The 13,852-nt window shown below is 40.7% G+C and overlaps 1 protein-coding gene across 2 annotated transcripts; it reads right to left on the bottom strand.

Annotated features, from left to right (window-relative positions):
- Positions 1 to 8,816: 8,816 nt before the first annotated feature.
- LOC126610294 (leucine-rich repeat extensin-like protein 3) lies at positions 8,817 to 11,767 on the bottom strand. 2 transcript variants are annotated; one of them, XM_050278306.1, is made up of 2 exons: positions 11,208 to 11,767; positions 8,817 to 9,289 (listed from the first exon to the last, which is right to left on the bottom strand). In XM_050278306.1, exons 1-2 carry the CDS (start codon positions 11,527 to 11,529, stop codon positions 9,027 to 9,029), a joined length of 585 nt encoding a protein of 194 aa, XP_050134263.1. In that variant the 5' UTR covers positions 11,530 to 11,767; the 3' UTR covers positions 8,817 to 9,026. The 2 variants fall into 2 exon arrangements, with proteins under 2 accessions (XP_050134263.1, XP_050134264.1); XM_050278307.1 differs by lacking the exon at positions 8,817 to 9,289 and adding an exon at positions 10,695 to 11,171 and having other exon boundaries at positions 11,208 to 11,758.
- Positions 11,768 to 13,852: the final 2,085 nt, after the last annotated feature.

Raw genomic sequence — 13,852 nt, 5'->3', positions numbered from 1 at the left:
TCAAGCATAAGAATAAACAGTTGCACCGGCTCGCACATGACTATGCTACAAACATGAAGAGGAAGCTTGACCAGATGAAGGAATCTGATGGTCAGGTTTTACTTGATCATCAGCGGTTTGTGGGTTTGTTCCAAAGACATTTATTGCCATCGTATTCTGGGGTTGTACCGCGTAATGAAGCTCCAAATGATCAACCTCCGATGCCTCCTCCTTCTAGGGTTCTGTCCAGTACTGAGGCTCCGAATGATCCCCCTCTGGTGCCTTCTCTTTCAGGGGCTCTACCGACTGCTGAGACTTCTTCTAAGCAACCTTTGTGAAGGCTCCCTCTTGTTTGTTTATTTTGACTCATGTATATGTACATATTTGTAACTTATCGGAGATATCAATAAATAAGTTTTGCTTCATTTCAACGTATTGTGTTAAATACACCAAAGCCTTCTTCACTGAGTGGGGTCGGCTATATGAATCTTAGAACGCCATTGTGCTCGGTCCTGTGTCATGTCTTCCGTTAGATCCAAATACTCTAAGTCCTTTCTTAGAGTCTCTTCCAAAGTTTTCCTAGGTCTTCCTCTACCCCTTCGGCCCTGAACCTCTGTCCCGTAGTCGCATCTTCTAACCAGAGCGTCAGTAGGCCTTCTTTGCACATGTCCAAACCACCGTAACCGATTTTCTCTCAATTTTCCTACAATTTCGGCTACTCCTACTTTACCTCGGATATCCTCATTCAGAGATCAAGAAATGAGACAAAATTTTTCGACAGTTATAAAACAAAAAATCACGATTTAACGATTATTTTAACTCTGATTTTGATGATTTTTTACAACTACACTCTTTGACCCTATACGAATACAACGAATGAATTTAATCGTCAATTTAAAATATTTACATAAGTGGATACCACAAAATCTTATGTTATACTTAATTAAAGTATAAATAAACTCTAAGTGTTAGTGAATCTATCGTTTTGATGGGATACGAATTCTATGAAACTAATTTTAACGATCCAACCGTCAAACTTGTTTGTATATGCTTCGAGATCGTATACGCCAAAAATCACAAAAAACAAACATTCATAAATGAAGTAATGAGACAAAGCTTTCCGACGGTTATAAAACAAAAAATCACGATTTAACAGTTATTTTAACTCCAATTTTGATGATTTTTTACAACTATACTCCTTGACCCTATACGAATACAATGAATGAATTTGATCGTCAATTTAAAATATTTACACAAGTGGATACCATAAAATCTTATGTTATACTTAATGAAAGTATAAATAAAGTGTTAGTAAATCTATCGTTTTGATGGGATATTAATTCTATGAAACTAATTTTAACGATCCAACCGTCAAACTTGTTTTTTATTAGGCTCTTATTTTCGAGTGTAGATGTAGTACTTAAATGACAAATCTGTTTTAATGTTTTGAAGTAATATTTATGTGGTAATGTGTGGTATGTGCAAATTTAAGAAAAAATTATATTTTTCTTAACGTGTCATAACGGGTCGGGTCACTTTACCCATTGGGTAAAGTGACCCGACCTGTTAAGGACCCATTAAGATAACAGGTGTGACACGACACGACCCGTTAAGATAACAGGTGTTACACGAAAACGACACGAACACGACAAACACGACCTGTTTGCCAGGCGTACTTCAGCATTTGGAAAACAAATTCATTGTGCAGTTAATGTGTTTACTGTATACAATGTTCAAGCTATAACTAAAAATCCAATTTTACTTAACTACAATTGGACAAAGTTGCACTCGGTTCATGCCCGTCGCCCGACTTGTAACAACCCGACCCAAAAAAAAAATTAAGGTTTTTATAATTTTAAAATGTGAAATTACGAAAATGCCTTTCAAGGAAAATGTGTTGGCTTTTGTTGACCACCTTATTGTGTCACGTAAGATTCATTCCCTTAGCGTATCCTTGTAGTACTCAGCATTACAGACACGTGGGCGTAAGCGAAATCATATTTGGAGTTATAACGAAAGAGTTATAAACGATTGAAGTTGAGGGCAAAATGATCATTTGACCATAAATCTGGAAGGCTCCAGATTTGTTAGAGTATCAATCTGGTGTCACGTGTGTGGCCAAGATAAAAGGATGAAAGGAGAAAGATGAACAGAGAAGAGAGGCTACCCAATCAGGAAAGAGGAAAGGAGGGGAAATGAGGGAGGAGAGAATGAGAGGAACCAGTCGGATTCTCCTTGACCCGTGTGACCCGACTCGGTTCCCTTCAAAATTTTCGTCGATTTCTCTTCAGTTTTTCTGGCAAATTGCAGCCATTCACCACCATAAATCAACTCAGAGACCTCTCATCTTCATTTCTCCATCAAACCCAAGCTGTTTTAATCATTGTTCCATGACGAACACCCACGTCGGTCCCCGAATTCCACGGCAGCAATTCCACCGATATTGCAAACTCTGACGACAACTACCGCCTTCATTCAACTCCTCTTGAGGTCAGGAACAAAGCTCAAACAAGTTTAGGGGCGGCAAAGTTGCAGATTTGACGAATCGGGGTTTACTCATTTTTTGGGTTTCAGACGGATTGAGGGTGATTTGAGGTGTTTCTCGGCCGAATTGGGCTTCAACCCATGTATGAAAGTTGTTCATTTCATTAAGATCTACATTCTTGTGCAGCGCGTGGCCTTCCGAGTCGCCGCCTCATGGTGGCTTGTGTGGCAGCGCGTGGTGGGAACCCGAGGTCCCTCCTTAGGTTTTTCGATGTGCCAAATCCGAATTCGCCGTCTGTTTTCCCAAATTCTATCATTTAGGTATAGTTTTACTAAATGGTCTCAAATTATGGTTAGGCACATCAGTGGGAAGTGACTCCATCCTCGCTAGCTCGAGTGATTCCCGGGCAACAAAATATATGTGAGTGGACCCCTTCTAAACTTGCATGTTTTTATAAAATCTTAGGTTTGCATGCATTGCATATTTCAAGAATGGAGCATGATTTATAATATGCTTTTGTGGATTTTTATATTTATGATTTACAGAGAAATTATGATTTATTTGAATTGCTTTTATGAGATAATTACGATTTATCGAATTTATGTTTTACGAAAGGTTTATAAATTATTGGATTTTCGTAGATGAAATTCTATGGATTTGTGGATAGGATTTATTTATGGTTTATGAACATGAGTTATGATGGAGTTATGAGATGAGACTTTGAGCTTTTGAGCTTCGGATTTGAAATGAGATTTTGAGATATGTTTTTTGTACTTATCTAGTGGTTTATCATACAACACATCAACACAACACGGGTATGTAGACGTCTATGGTCATAGGACACATTTCATGATATCTATGTATATATTTCTTATCTGGTGTAATCCGGAGTCGTACTGCTTCACCTTTGGGTGATGGGGACTAACATGTTTCTTCATTGGCATAACATACAGCTTCACATTTGGGTGATGGGGACTCTTTATACCATACTTAGGGTCTCCGTATTTAGATCTCGTACACATACTCGGGGGACTTAAATGTAATTATGTAATAAAGAAATGGGCAAATATGTAATAAGTGAGGAGCCATTATTCTATAAAAGGGACTCCTCACCCTCACAATTGAGGGAGAGCCTCCTCACCCCCAGAGGCCTCACTCTCACCTCACAAACTCCTTCACATTCAGAGAGCTCACTCTCACATTACAGAGCTCTCACCCTCAAAGAAGCTCTCATCTTCTCACAAACAGAGAAATACAATATTAGTGTGGACGTAGCCCAAACATTAGGATGAACCACGATACATCTTGTGTTATTTACATTTCTTGCAGATTCACGGTCGGATTTACGTTGTTCCAAGACCTCCGATTTTGTGCATCAACATTTGGCACCGTCTGTGGGAAACGACACGAAAAAATATGCTAGTTCTCTTTCATTTTTTCATCTCACCATCATGAGACCTCACCACACTGTCCACCGTGAATCTGCAGAAACCAAGAATCCAAAACTTTTCCAGAAAACCCACGGAGCCACCTCTTATCTCACTCAGTCTTTCTCTGCAACTTCAACAACCACCACCACAACCACCGCATTCAATTCGATTGTCAGTTTGTCAAATTGTCGATTTGTCACAGTGACGGTATTGTCATGTCGCTCCACTCCGAATGTGTTGCAGCTGTTATTATTAAGCACGCACGTGTGACTTCAAATCTCCTGCAATTATCTTTATATGATAAGATAGATAGTAGAGCAGAAACTTGAAGCTTAAGGGAAGAGGCGGCGATTTTCAACTTGAAGCTTGAGCAGAAACTTGCAGCTGTTATTATCCCTCAACCGCTGACTGGAAAGGAGGACCTTGCTCAGCCAACGCCTTCTGAGTCGTCTTCTTGCTTACAGGCATTTCACTTCGGTGCACACTAGCTACTACAGCTTTCAGGCCCCTAAACCTGATCTTTTCTCTTCCTCGTCTCTAAGAAGTGTCTGCGTCGCTAGCCCGTTCTTACAGCGCCGTTTAGAATGCGTCGGTAGCTCCGCTTCCTCTTTTGCCTCCGACGGTGGAAATGGTGGCTTTGGCTGAGAGAGTAGCGGCAAAGGTGGAGATAGGCGAGGCAATGAGGATTAGGTTCCGGGCGGACAGCAACTCGGAGATCTCGAAGGGGTTATGCTCGTGCCTGATTTGGATGCTCGACGGCGTAGAGGCGGGTGAGGTTCTGGTAGTGGAAAAGCGGGATTTGCCGGATGTGAATGTAGGGGTGTACGGGAAGGTGAATTCGAGAGTGAACACATGGCATAACGTGCTGCTGGCGATGCAGATGAAGACTCAGGCTTTGGTGACGAAGCGAAAGCAGGAGATACGGGGAATAATGAGTAATGAGATTCTCGTGGTGGTCTCCATCTACAAGTTCGCTAATTTTCCTGACCATAATTGCCTGCGCCAACTATTGAAGCAGCTCTGCGAAGAACTACCTTGTGGACTTCCTCGGTGCGGGAGACCAGAAATGAAGCTCACTGTTTTGCACTCACATAGGAACACAGTTGATCTGGGTCAGATGTACGAGTTGTCCAGTGAGTTGAGTCTCCACCTCCAAGTTAACTTGGTAGAGTATGATTATTCAGGTTACGGACAGTCTTTGATATCGGATTTCGTGGCCCATCATCTCAAGATGGGGAAAAGCAAAAGCAAAAGAAAAGCAACCAGGCTGAAAGCAACCATGCCGAAAGCAACCAGGCCACCCCTTCAGCATTAAAGGAGCCACGTGCTCCACCGAGGCCACGAGAACCCCTACCATGATGTTTTCTATTTCTGTCACGATTACCCCTGTTGCCCTTAATCATGTCATCAAGTGACATATCCAAAGCAGAAAGTAGAAAGAAAAGCAGAAGGAAAAACAAAAGCAGAAAAGAAAAGAGAAAGCAAAAGCAAGGAATAAACACCCCACCAGAATGATGTGATTTACTTTTCTTGTTTTTGTATGATGTGATTTATTTTTTTTATCTTTCAGAGATATCTGTATAAACCCCATCAGATGGTAATTAAAAAAAAAAACAATGGCAAAGCCCAAAATAAATGGGCTGGAATGTTGTGTGGAGGGCAAAGGCCCATAAGGCCAAAATAGCACCAACCAAGTGACCAAAAGTACGTCAAGTACTACAAAAATTATTCGGCACCCTGCCACTATTATCACCAACCAGGTGACCAAAAGTACGCCCAATACTACAAAAAATTATTCGGCACCCTGCCGCTATTATCTCCAACTAGGTGATCAAAAGTACGCCCAGTACTCCAAATTATTCGGCAGCCCGCTGCTATTATCACGAACTAGGTGATCAAAAGTACGCCTAGTACTTCAAATTATACATGAGCATTACTCATGTCAATATCAAAAGTATGCCCAGTACTTCAAATTATACATGAGCATTACTCATGTCAATCATACATAAACATTCATGAGCATCACTCATATCAATCATACATAAACATTTATGAGCATCACTCATGTCAATCAGCTTCAAAAGCCTCATTTACAAAAGCTCTAGCTTCAAAAGCTTCATTTACAGAACTCTAGCTTCAAAAGCTTCATTTACAAAAGCTCTAGCTTCAAAAACTTCATTTACAGAGCTCCAGCTTCAAAGCTTCACTTGCAAAGCTTCATTTACAGAGCTCTAGCTTCAAAGCTTCACTTGCAAAGCTTCACCTACAAAGCTTCAGTGCAGGGTATACAAATACTGCCTTCGAACAACCGCCACTTCGGCCCACACATGGATTCAATCTGAAGTCTCTAGCCAATAGACTCTATTGACCGAAGACTTGGGGGACTACATTATGTACCATATATTGGGCCTCAACTGGGCCTCATGAAAAATACAAAATACTTGGGGGACTTAGCCCATCACCTATGTATTGAGGAGTGAGCCCTTATTTTATAAAAGGGACTCCCTCACTTTCATTAGAAAGCACTCATGAAAAATACTTGGGGGACTCTAGCCCATCATTTATGTATTGAGGAGCGAGCCCTTATTCTATAAAAGGGACTCCCTCACCATCATTAGAGAGCATCAACTCTAGCCCATCATTCATGTATTGAGGAGTGAGCCCTTATTCTATAAAATGGACTCCCTCACCTTCAACGCCACAAGCCAAGCTAACCAAGGCAACGTAAGCCACGAGCCGAGCAGCCTCGCAGCATGTGCTATTTCTAGTTGAGCATCATTTCAGATTGAGCACCACCTCATATCGAGTATCAGTTCAAGACGACATCTAGTTACTTCGGCCCACACATGGACTGAATTTCAAGTCTCCAACCAAAAGACTTTATTGACTGAAGACTTGGGGGACTATTGTTTATACCATATTTAGGGTATTCGTATTTAGATCTTGTACAAATACTCGGGAGACTTAAATGTAATTATGTAATAAAGGAATGGGCAAATATGTAATAAGTGAGGAGCCCTTATTCTATAAAATGGACTCCTCACCCTCACAATTGAGGGAGAGCCTCCTCACCCCCAGAGGCCTCACTCTCACCTCACAAACTCCCTCACATTCAGAGAGCTCACCCTCACATTACAGAGCTCTCACCCTCAAAAAAGCTCTCATCTTCTCACAAACAGAGAAATACAATATTAGCGTGGACGTAGCCCAAACATTGGGGTGAACCACGATACATCTTGTGTTATTTACATTTCTTGCGGATTCACGGTCGGATTTACGTTGTTCCAAGACCTCCGGTTTTGTGCATCAACAGGGATTACCATGTTTCTTCATTGGCGTAACTCAATGTCGTACAGCTTTACCTTCGGGTGATGGACATGTATTGCCTTCGGGCGAATGAGGAGTGAGATATTTATGCCATACCCTCAACTTCACTAGCAAAACTAGTGTCGGACAACTTCATTAGCCATGGCTAGTGTTGGTATGTGATGTTATATATTTCTTTTTTGGAGTAACCAAGAGTCGTACAGCTTCACCTTTGGGTGATGGGGCCTACCATGTTACTTCACTGGCATAACCCAGTGTCGTACAACTTCACCTTCGGGTGATGGACATGTACTGCCTTCGGGCGACTATAATACCCCTAGAGAGTACAACATTGATGTGATTTACATAGGTTTTACGGACTTGCCTTCAAGCGACTATATTATCATTTCTGAGCATGGTTTTATACGTACTGATTTTATGAACGTTTTCATGGCATGTAGAGTTTTCGGAAACTACTATGTAGTATTATATATGCGTTTTCAAAACAGGGGGTTAGTATGTTCATAAAGAAAATTGTTTTCCTGTTATTAGTATTATTATAAACTTTGGTCCACTCACCTTTTATGTTTTTGCGCCCCTCAGGAGTTAGAATTAAGGCACATGATCTTGGCGTCAAAGCACGTCCACATAGGTATATTCGAGTCTTCTCAGTGTATGATTCTTCCCTTCGTTCATAACTTTTTTATTATAATTCTTTCATATTATTCTTATTTAGTTGTATGCTCTGAACACGTTTTTGCATTAGCATTTTCGTTCTGATTACATATTTTATTCGTCGGCATTTTAAAAATGGTTTCGTCACCTTCGGGTATTAGCCAGCATGTGCCCATCCTAGTAGTAAAGAAATATCGAGATCGAGATGTGGCACGACCAATGCATTTTAGACCCTTGGATGGATGCAAGTATTTTCCTTTACACAAACTATGCATCAATGTTGTTGACATATTGCTTGATGGTTATTTACAAACTATCTATACTTTTTGTAAATAACAAGTTGAATTATAAGGGTTATATGGTGAATTTAGATGGTTCATCGTGGGTTTGTTAATTAGTACAACATTGTTTGTTTGTTCAATTATATGGATGACTAAATCATATTTTCTTTGGTTGATATTCTATATATATGATCTTTAAACATAAGCGGCTCCGATTACAATATTTATAAGGTCAAAATACGTTAGTCACAAAAAGTGAATAATGCGATGCATTATATAAAATGGATGCAAGTATTTTCCTTCACAAAATTATCCATTAATGGTATAGACATATTCGTTGATGGTTATTTACAAACTATTGATATATCAAAGCATTATGGTAGAGAGACTAACTATTTAGATTGAATATTGTAAAACAATGACATGGTTATTGATGATTAAATTATTACTTTAATATTAATTAACGTGTTTATTTCTCATTAATGTCACATTACATAATTTGTAAATTTAGTCTACAAATTTGATTTACCCAACATTATTCTATATAAAAAACAGAAACTGCAATGTGAAAAAGAAAATGCAAATATTGTAGCAGCAGGGCAATGTAGTCAACCTGATTGACAAAGAGGCATACGGACACATCGAAACCCACACAACAAAGAAAAAAAGTAGTCATCAGATTCATAGTAAAAAAAAAAAAAAACACTGTTACACTGACCGAGACTGTCTAAATTCACTAAAATTCTCGAATTGCATGACAAATGATGCTATCTTTATGACGTCGATGTTTGATTCTTATCCGTCCACTGAACATCTTATATACAAATCCAACCCAACCCAACCCATTGATCATCAATCCAAGAATATGAATCAAAAGAATAAAAACGGCTGCTTTCCAAAATATATAACAAATTGGGCCAAATTTGAACTTGTACTATGCGATTGCAGCCTTACACGGGCAGGACTTGGAGTCCCCTGGGCCTCACTTGGCGGACTGAATGGTGGCGCCGCTGTTGTAGCAGGCAGAGGCGGCGGAAAAGATGGCGGATTGGAAGTTGGGCTAGGCGGAGGTAGACTGAGAATTGATGTTGGCGGAGGTGGGCTTAGAATTGATGTCGGCGGAGTTGGAGGAGGCGGGGTTGAGATTGATGTCGGCGGAGACGAGGTCAAATCTGGGTTTGCATGCATTGCATATTTCAGGAATGGAGCATGATTTAGGGCTGTGCTATCCACACACCCCTTTTTACTTCTAAGTTCTCACACACCCTTTGTTAATTTCTGTCTATTGATCTTCTTCAATTCATCTGATCCGACGGCCGAAAATTAGAAGGGTGTGTGAGAAGTAAAAAACGGTGTGTGGATATCACACTCCATGATTTATAATATGCTTTGCGGATTTTTATATTTATGATTTACAGAGAAATTATGATTTATTTAAATTGCTTTTACGAGATAATTACGATTTATCAAATTTATGTTTTACGAAAGGTTTATAAATTATTGGATTTTCGTAGATGAAATTCTATGGATTTGTGGATACGATTTATTTACGGAACATGAGTTATGATGGAGTTATGAGATGAGACTTTGAGCTTTTGAGCTCTGAATTTGAGATGAGATTTTGAGATATGTTTTCGGTACTTATCTAGCGGGTTATCATACAACACATCAACACAACACGGGTATGTAGACGTCTATGACCATAGGACACAGTTGAGGATGTCTATGTATATATTTCTTCTCCGGTGTAACCCGGAGTCGTACAACTTCACATTTGGGTGATGGGGACTACCATGTTTCTTCACTGGTGTAACCTAATGTTATACAGCTTCACCTTCGGGTGATGGACAAGTATTGCCTTCGGGCGAATGAGGAGTGAGATATTTATGCCATACCCTCAACTTCACTGGCAAAACCAGTGTCGGACAGCTCCACTAGCCACAGCTAGTGTCGGTGTGTGATGTTATATATTTCTTCTCTGGCATAACCCAGAGTCGTACAGCTTCACCTTTGGGTGATGGGGCCTACCATGTTTCTTCATTGGCATAACCCAGTGTCGTATAGCTTCATTTTCGGGTAATGGACATGTACTGCCTTCGGGCAACTATGATACCCTTAGAGAGTACAACATTGATATGATTTACGGAGGTTTTACGGATTTGGCTTCAGGCGGCTATATTATCATTTCTGAGCATGGTTTTATACGTACTGATTTTATGAACGTTTTCATGGCCTGTAGGGTTTTTGGAAATTACTATGTAGTATTATATATATATATATATGCGTTTTCAAAACAGGGGGTTAGTATGTTCGTAAATAAAATGGTTTTCCTATCATTAGTATTATTATAAACTTTGGTCTACTCACGTTACATAATTTGTAAACTTAGTCCAAAAATTTGATTTACCCAACATTACCCTATATAAAAAACAGAAACTGCAATGTGAAAAAAAAAATCCAAATATTGTAGCAGTAGGGCAACGTAGTCAACCTGATTGACAAAAAGGCATACGGACACATCGAAACCCACACAAGAAAGAAAAAAAGTAGTCATCAGATTCATAGTAAAAAAAAGAAACACTGTTACACTGACCGAGACTGTCTAAATTCACTAAAATTCTCGAATTGCATGACAAATGATGCTATCTTGTGATCGATATGACGTCGATGTTTGATTCTTATCCGTCCACTAAACATCTTATATACAAATCCAACCCAACCCAACCCATTGATCATCAATCCAAGAATATGAATCAAAAGAATAAAAACGGCTGCTTTCCAAAATATATAACAAATTGGGCCAATTTGAACTTGTACTATGAGATTGCAGCTAAACACGGGCAGGACTTGAAGTCACCTGGGCCTCACTTGGCGGACTGAATGGCGGCGCCGCCGTTGTAGCCGGCGGAGGCGGCGGAAAAGATGGCGGATTGGAAGTTGGGTTAGGCGGCGGTGGACTCAGAATTGATGTCGGCGGAGGTGGGCTTAGAATTGATGTCGGCGGAGTTGGAGGAGGCGGGGTTGAGATTGATGTCGGCGGAGTTGGAGGAGGCGGGGTTGAGATTGATGTCGGCGGAGACGGGGTCAAATCTGGGTTAGGCGGAGGAGGCGGGTTGAAATTGGGGTTAGGTGGGCTGGGCTGGGTCAGAGTTGGATCGGAATTTGGTGGGATGGGCTGGTTCGAACCGGAATTTGGGTTAGGGAATTGAATTGGTGGGGAGGAGAGAGGGCGGCAGGAATACGAATCGGCGGAGCATTTGTGGGATTTTTGGAAGCCGTGGCGGAGAACCCCAAATCCCAAAACCAGCCCAAGTACCACCAGCACTGTCACCACAAAAATGAAGATCTTTGTTGCTTTCCCCACATAGCACATTTTGGTTTGCTGGGTTTGAGTTCAGACAGAATGGCGGTGGTGGTGGGATTTGCTGGGTGTTTTGCGTCGTCTTCTTTTCATGGCTTAGAAGGCGGAGGGAGAGAGTGAGGGTAGTGAAGGTGTGTGGGTATTTTTGGAGTTTTAAGGATTGGGAATTTGGGAGAAAGAAGTAATTGTGGCCACGTGAAGACCAATTTAGGGTAAATGGGAAAGTGGAAAGCATATGGGTAAAGGCATGGTTTTATCGTCATCGAGCGTGTCGTACTAATAATATAAAGGCAAGTGTTATTAACACAGGATGTCATTATTATTTTATTAATAACCAATAAGGATGTAACTTACATTGTTCTCGGAGATTAGAGGGTCAGCTGATCTAATTTAACATTTTTTATTGTTCGAGAATTTGAGTTATTAGAACGCATTTCACATGAAGTTATACCAGTATAGGATAATATTTTAGGCTTTATACTTTTGCGGATAATATTTTATTTTAATAGAACAACTTATATGGTGCGGTTTGGAACGATAATCTACTTGAGTACACCGTTATAGTTACGACTGGTATCATGTAAGTTTTACTTGAATGACATTGTTGTAGTATCTTTGCTCTAATAGGGGTATTTTAGGTGAGGAGTAATTAATATCTGTAATAGTAGGGGCATCAATAAAGTGAAGCCGTTGAAGAGGATATATTGGAAGTCGAGCCACCAACCCTGTCTGCCTGCCAGAGTGCCATGTCATTCCCCTTGGGATGGAGCTGGATGGATGGAAAAGGATCTGGCCGGATCATTTTATTTATCGTGCAGTCAATTTTCGTTAAATAATATTTATATTTAATTTAAAATTTAAAATAATTTTTTATCGCATAATATACGGTAATAGGTCATGATCACGGGATCTCTTACATTTCCAAGAAAAGAATCCTCTGAGCTGGATCACTTGATTTTAACAACTTACCCTCGGTTTCCTCCTATTTACAATCTTGTCCTATGGGCTCCATTGCTTTTGAAGCCTTTTAGAGCAGTTCCAGCGGAGGGCATTTTGCCCAGCACCCTGTGAAACCCCTCCACCCGACCCAATTGACTGGCACCCAGCGCAAGCTGGTCTGTAGCCCAGTCCAAAATTGACTGAGGTGTTGCCCGGTACATCTGACTCATGCTGACGCCAGCTGGGTAATGCGGAGGAGGAGGAGGTCCATTTTTCGAGGAGCGTTGGTGTGGAGCACCTCCACGGCGAGATCCGACTCCGTGAGTGTGGAGCACCTCCATGGCGAGCTCCGGTGAGGAGACGACAACGAGGTGCCTGTGAGCGTTTGTGTGGAGCTCCGGCGAGATCCCATCCGTTGGTGTGGAGCACCTCCACGGCGACCTCCCATTTTTGGGGGAAGAGGTCCATTTCAGGTGCTGGGTGCTCATTTGAAGAAGAAAACATGGAGAAAAAGGAGAGAGAGAGAGAGAGAGAGCTCACGGGAGTGAGCTGGAAAAGAGAGAGAGAGAGAGAGAGAGAGAGAGAGAATAAAAGGGTGAGGACCGGACAAAGAAAGGAAGAAAAAATAAATTAAATGATAAAATATTAATTGATATGAATAAAATAATATAATATTAGATGGACTGGGTGCCAGTCCATTTTTAGGGGTGGAGCTGCTTTAGCCTATTACTGTTCATTGGGGTCTATTACTGTTCACTTGGGTGGATAAATACGCTGGGTGCTGACGTAAAGTCCTTAGGGGTGGACTTGCTCTTAGTTGCGAGCCTCTAGATTTGGTTTGGCTAACTTGGATCTTGGATTTATGATAGCTAAGCTCAATATGTCCAAACCATTGATTCACGTCACAATTAACAAGTAACACATTTGATTTAGTGGTACTTGTCTCCATTTCATTGAGGATGTATCCGGCTTGATTCACTTGAATGTATGGCCGAAGAATATTTATGTTGAGTTTGATAACTAGTCGTGACTAAGAGCTGCTCTAGAAATATTTTATCCCAAAAACAAGATGAAGCTCGCACAACAATTTGGTTAGTTTCTCTTGGCCACCTATGTTACCCTTAACCTCATTGAAGCATTTTTTCAAGCATCTTTCCTTCATAGCCGTCATTCGCAACGAAACAGCGAAAATGATCGGACAATTTCTTGTGTAGCAATAGTGGGTCGTAGCGAGTTGCTTTGGCTCTTGAGACGCTTTGGCTCTTGAAACAGCGAAAATGATCGGACAATTTCTTGTGTAGCAACAGTTGTGACTAACGTATTGGAGTGACGGAGCTTTGTTATGAATAAATATCCTATCATTCGTCAAAAAAAACGAAAAAGCATACCACTTTTC

Source organism: Malus sylvestris, chromosome 17 (assembly GCF_916048215.2).
Source record: "Malus sylvestris chromosome 17, drMalSylv7.2, whole genome shotgun sequence".
NCBI lineage: Eukaryota > Viridiplantae > Streptophyta > Magnoliopsida > Rosales > Rosaceae > Malus > Malus sylvestris.
Note: the sequence above shows the minus strand (reverse complement) of the source record. Positions and strands in the feature narration are given on the sequence as shown.

Excerpts from the sequence above, each read along its gene's own strand:
- LOC126610294 (XM_050278306.1), bottom strand. The coding sequence starts at position 11,529 with ATGTGCTATGTGGGGAAAGCAACAAAGATCTTCATTTTTGTGGTGACA. Across the intron at positions 9,290-11,207 it reads GACATCAATCTCAACCCCGC|CTCCTCCAACTCCGCCGACA; the intron begins CTCCTCCAACTC and ends TCTCAACCCCGC.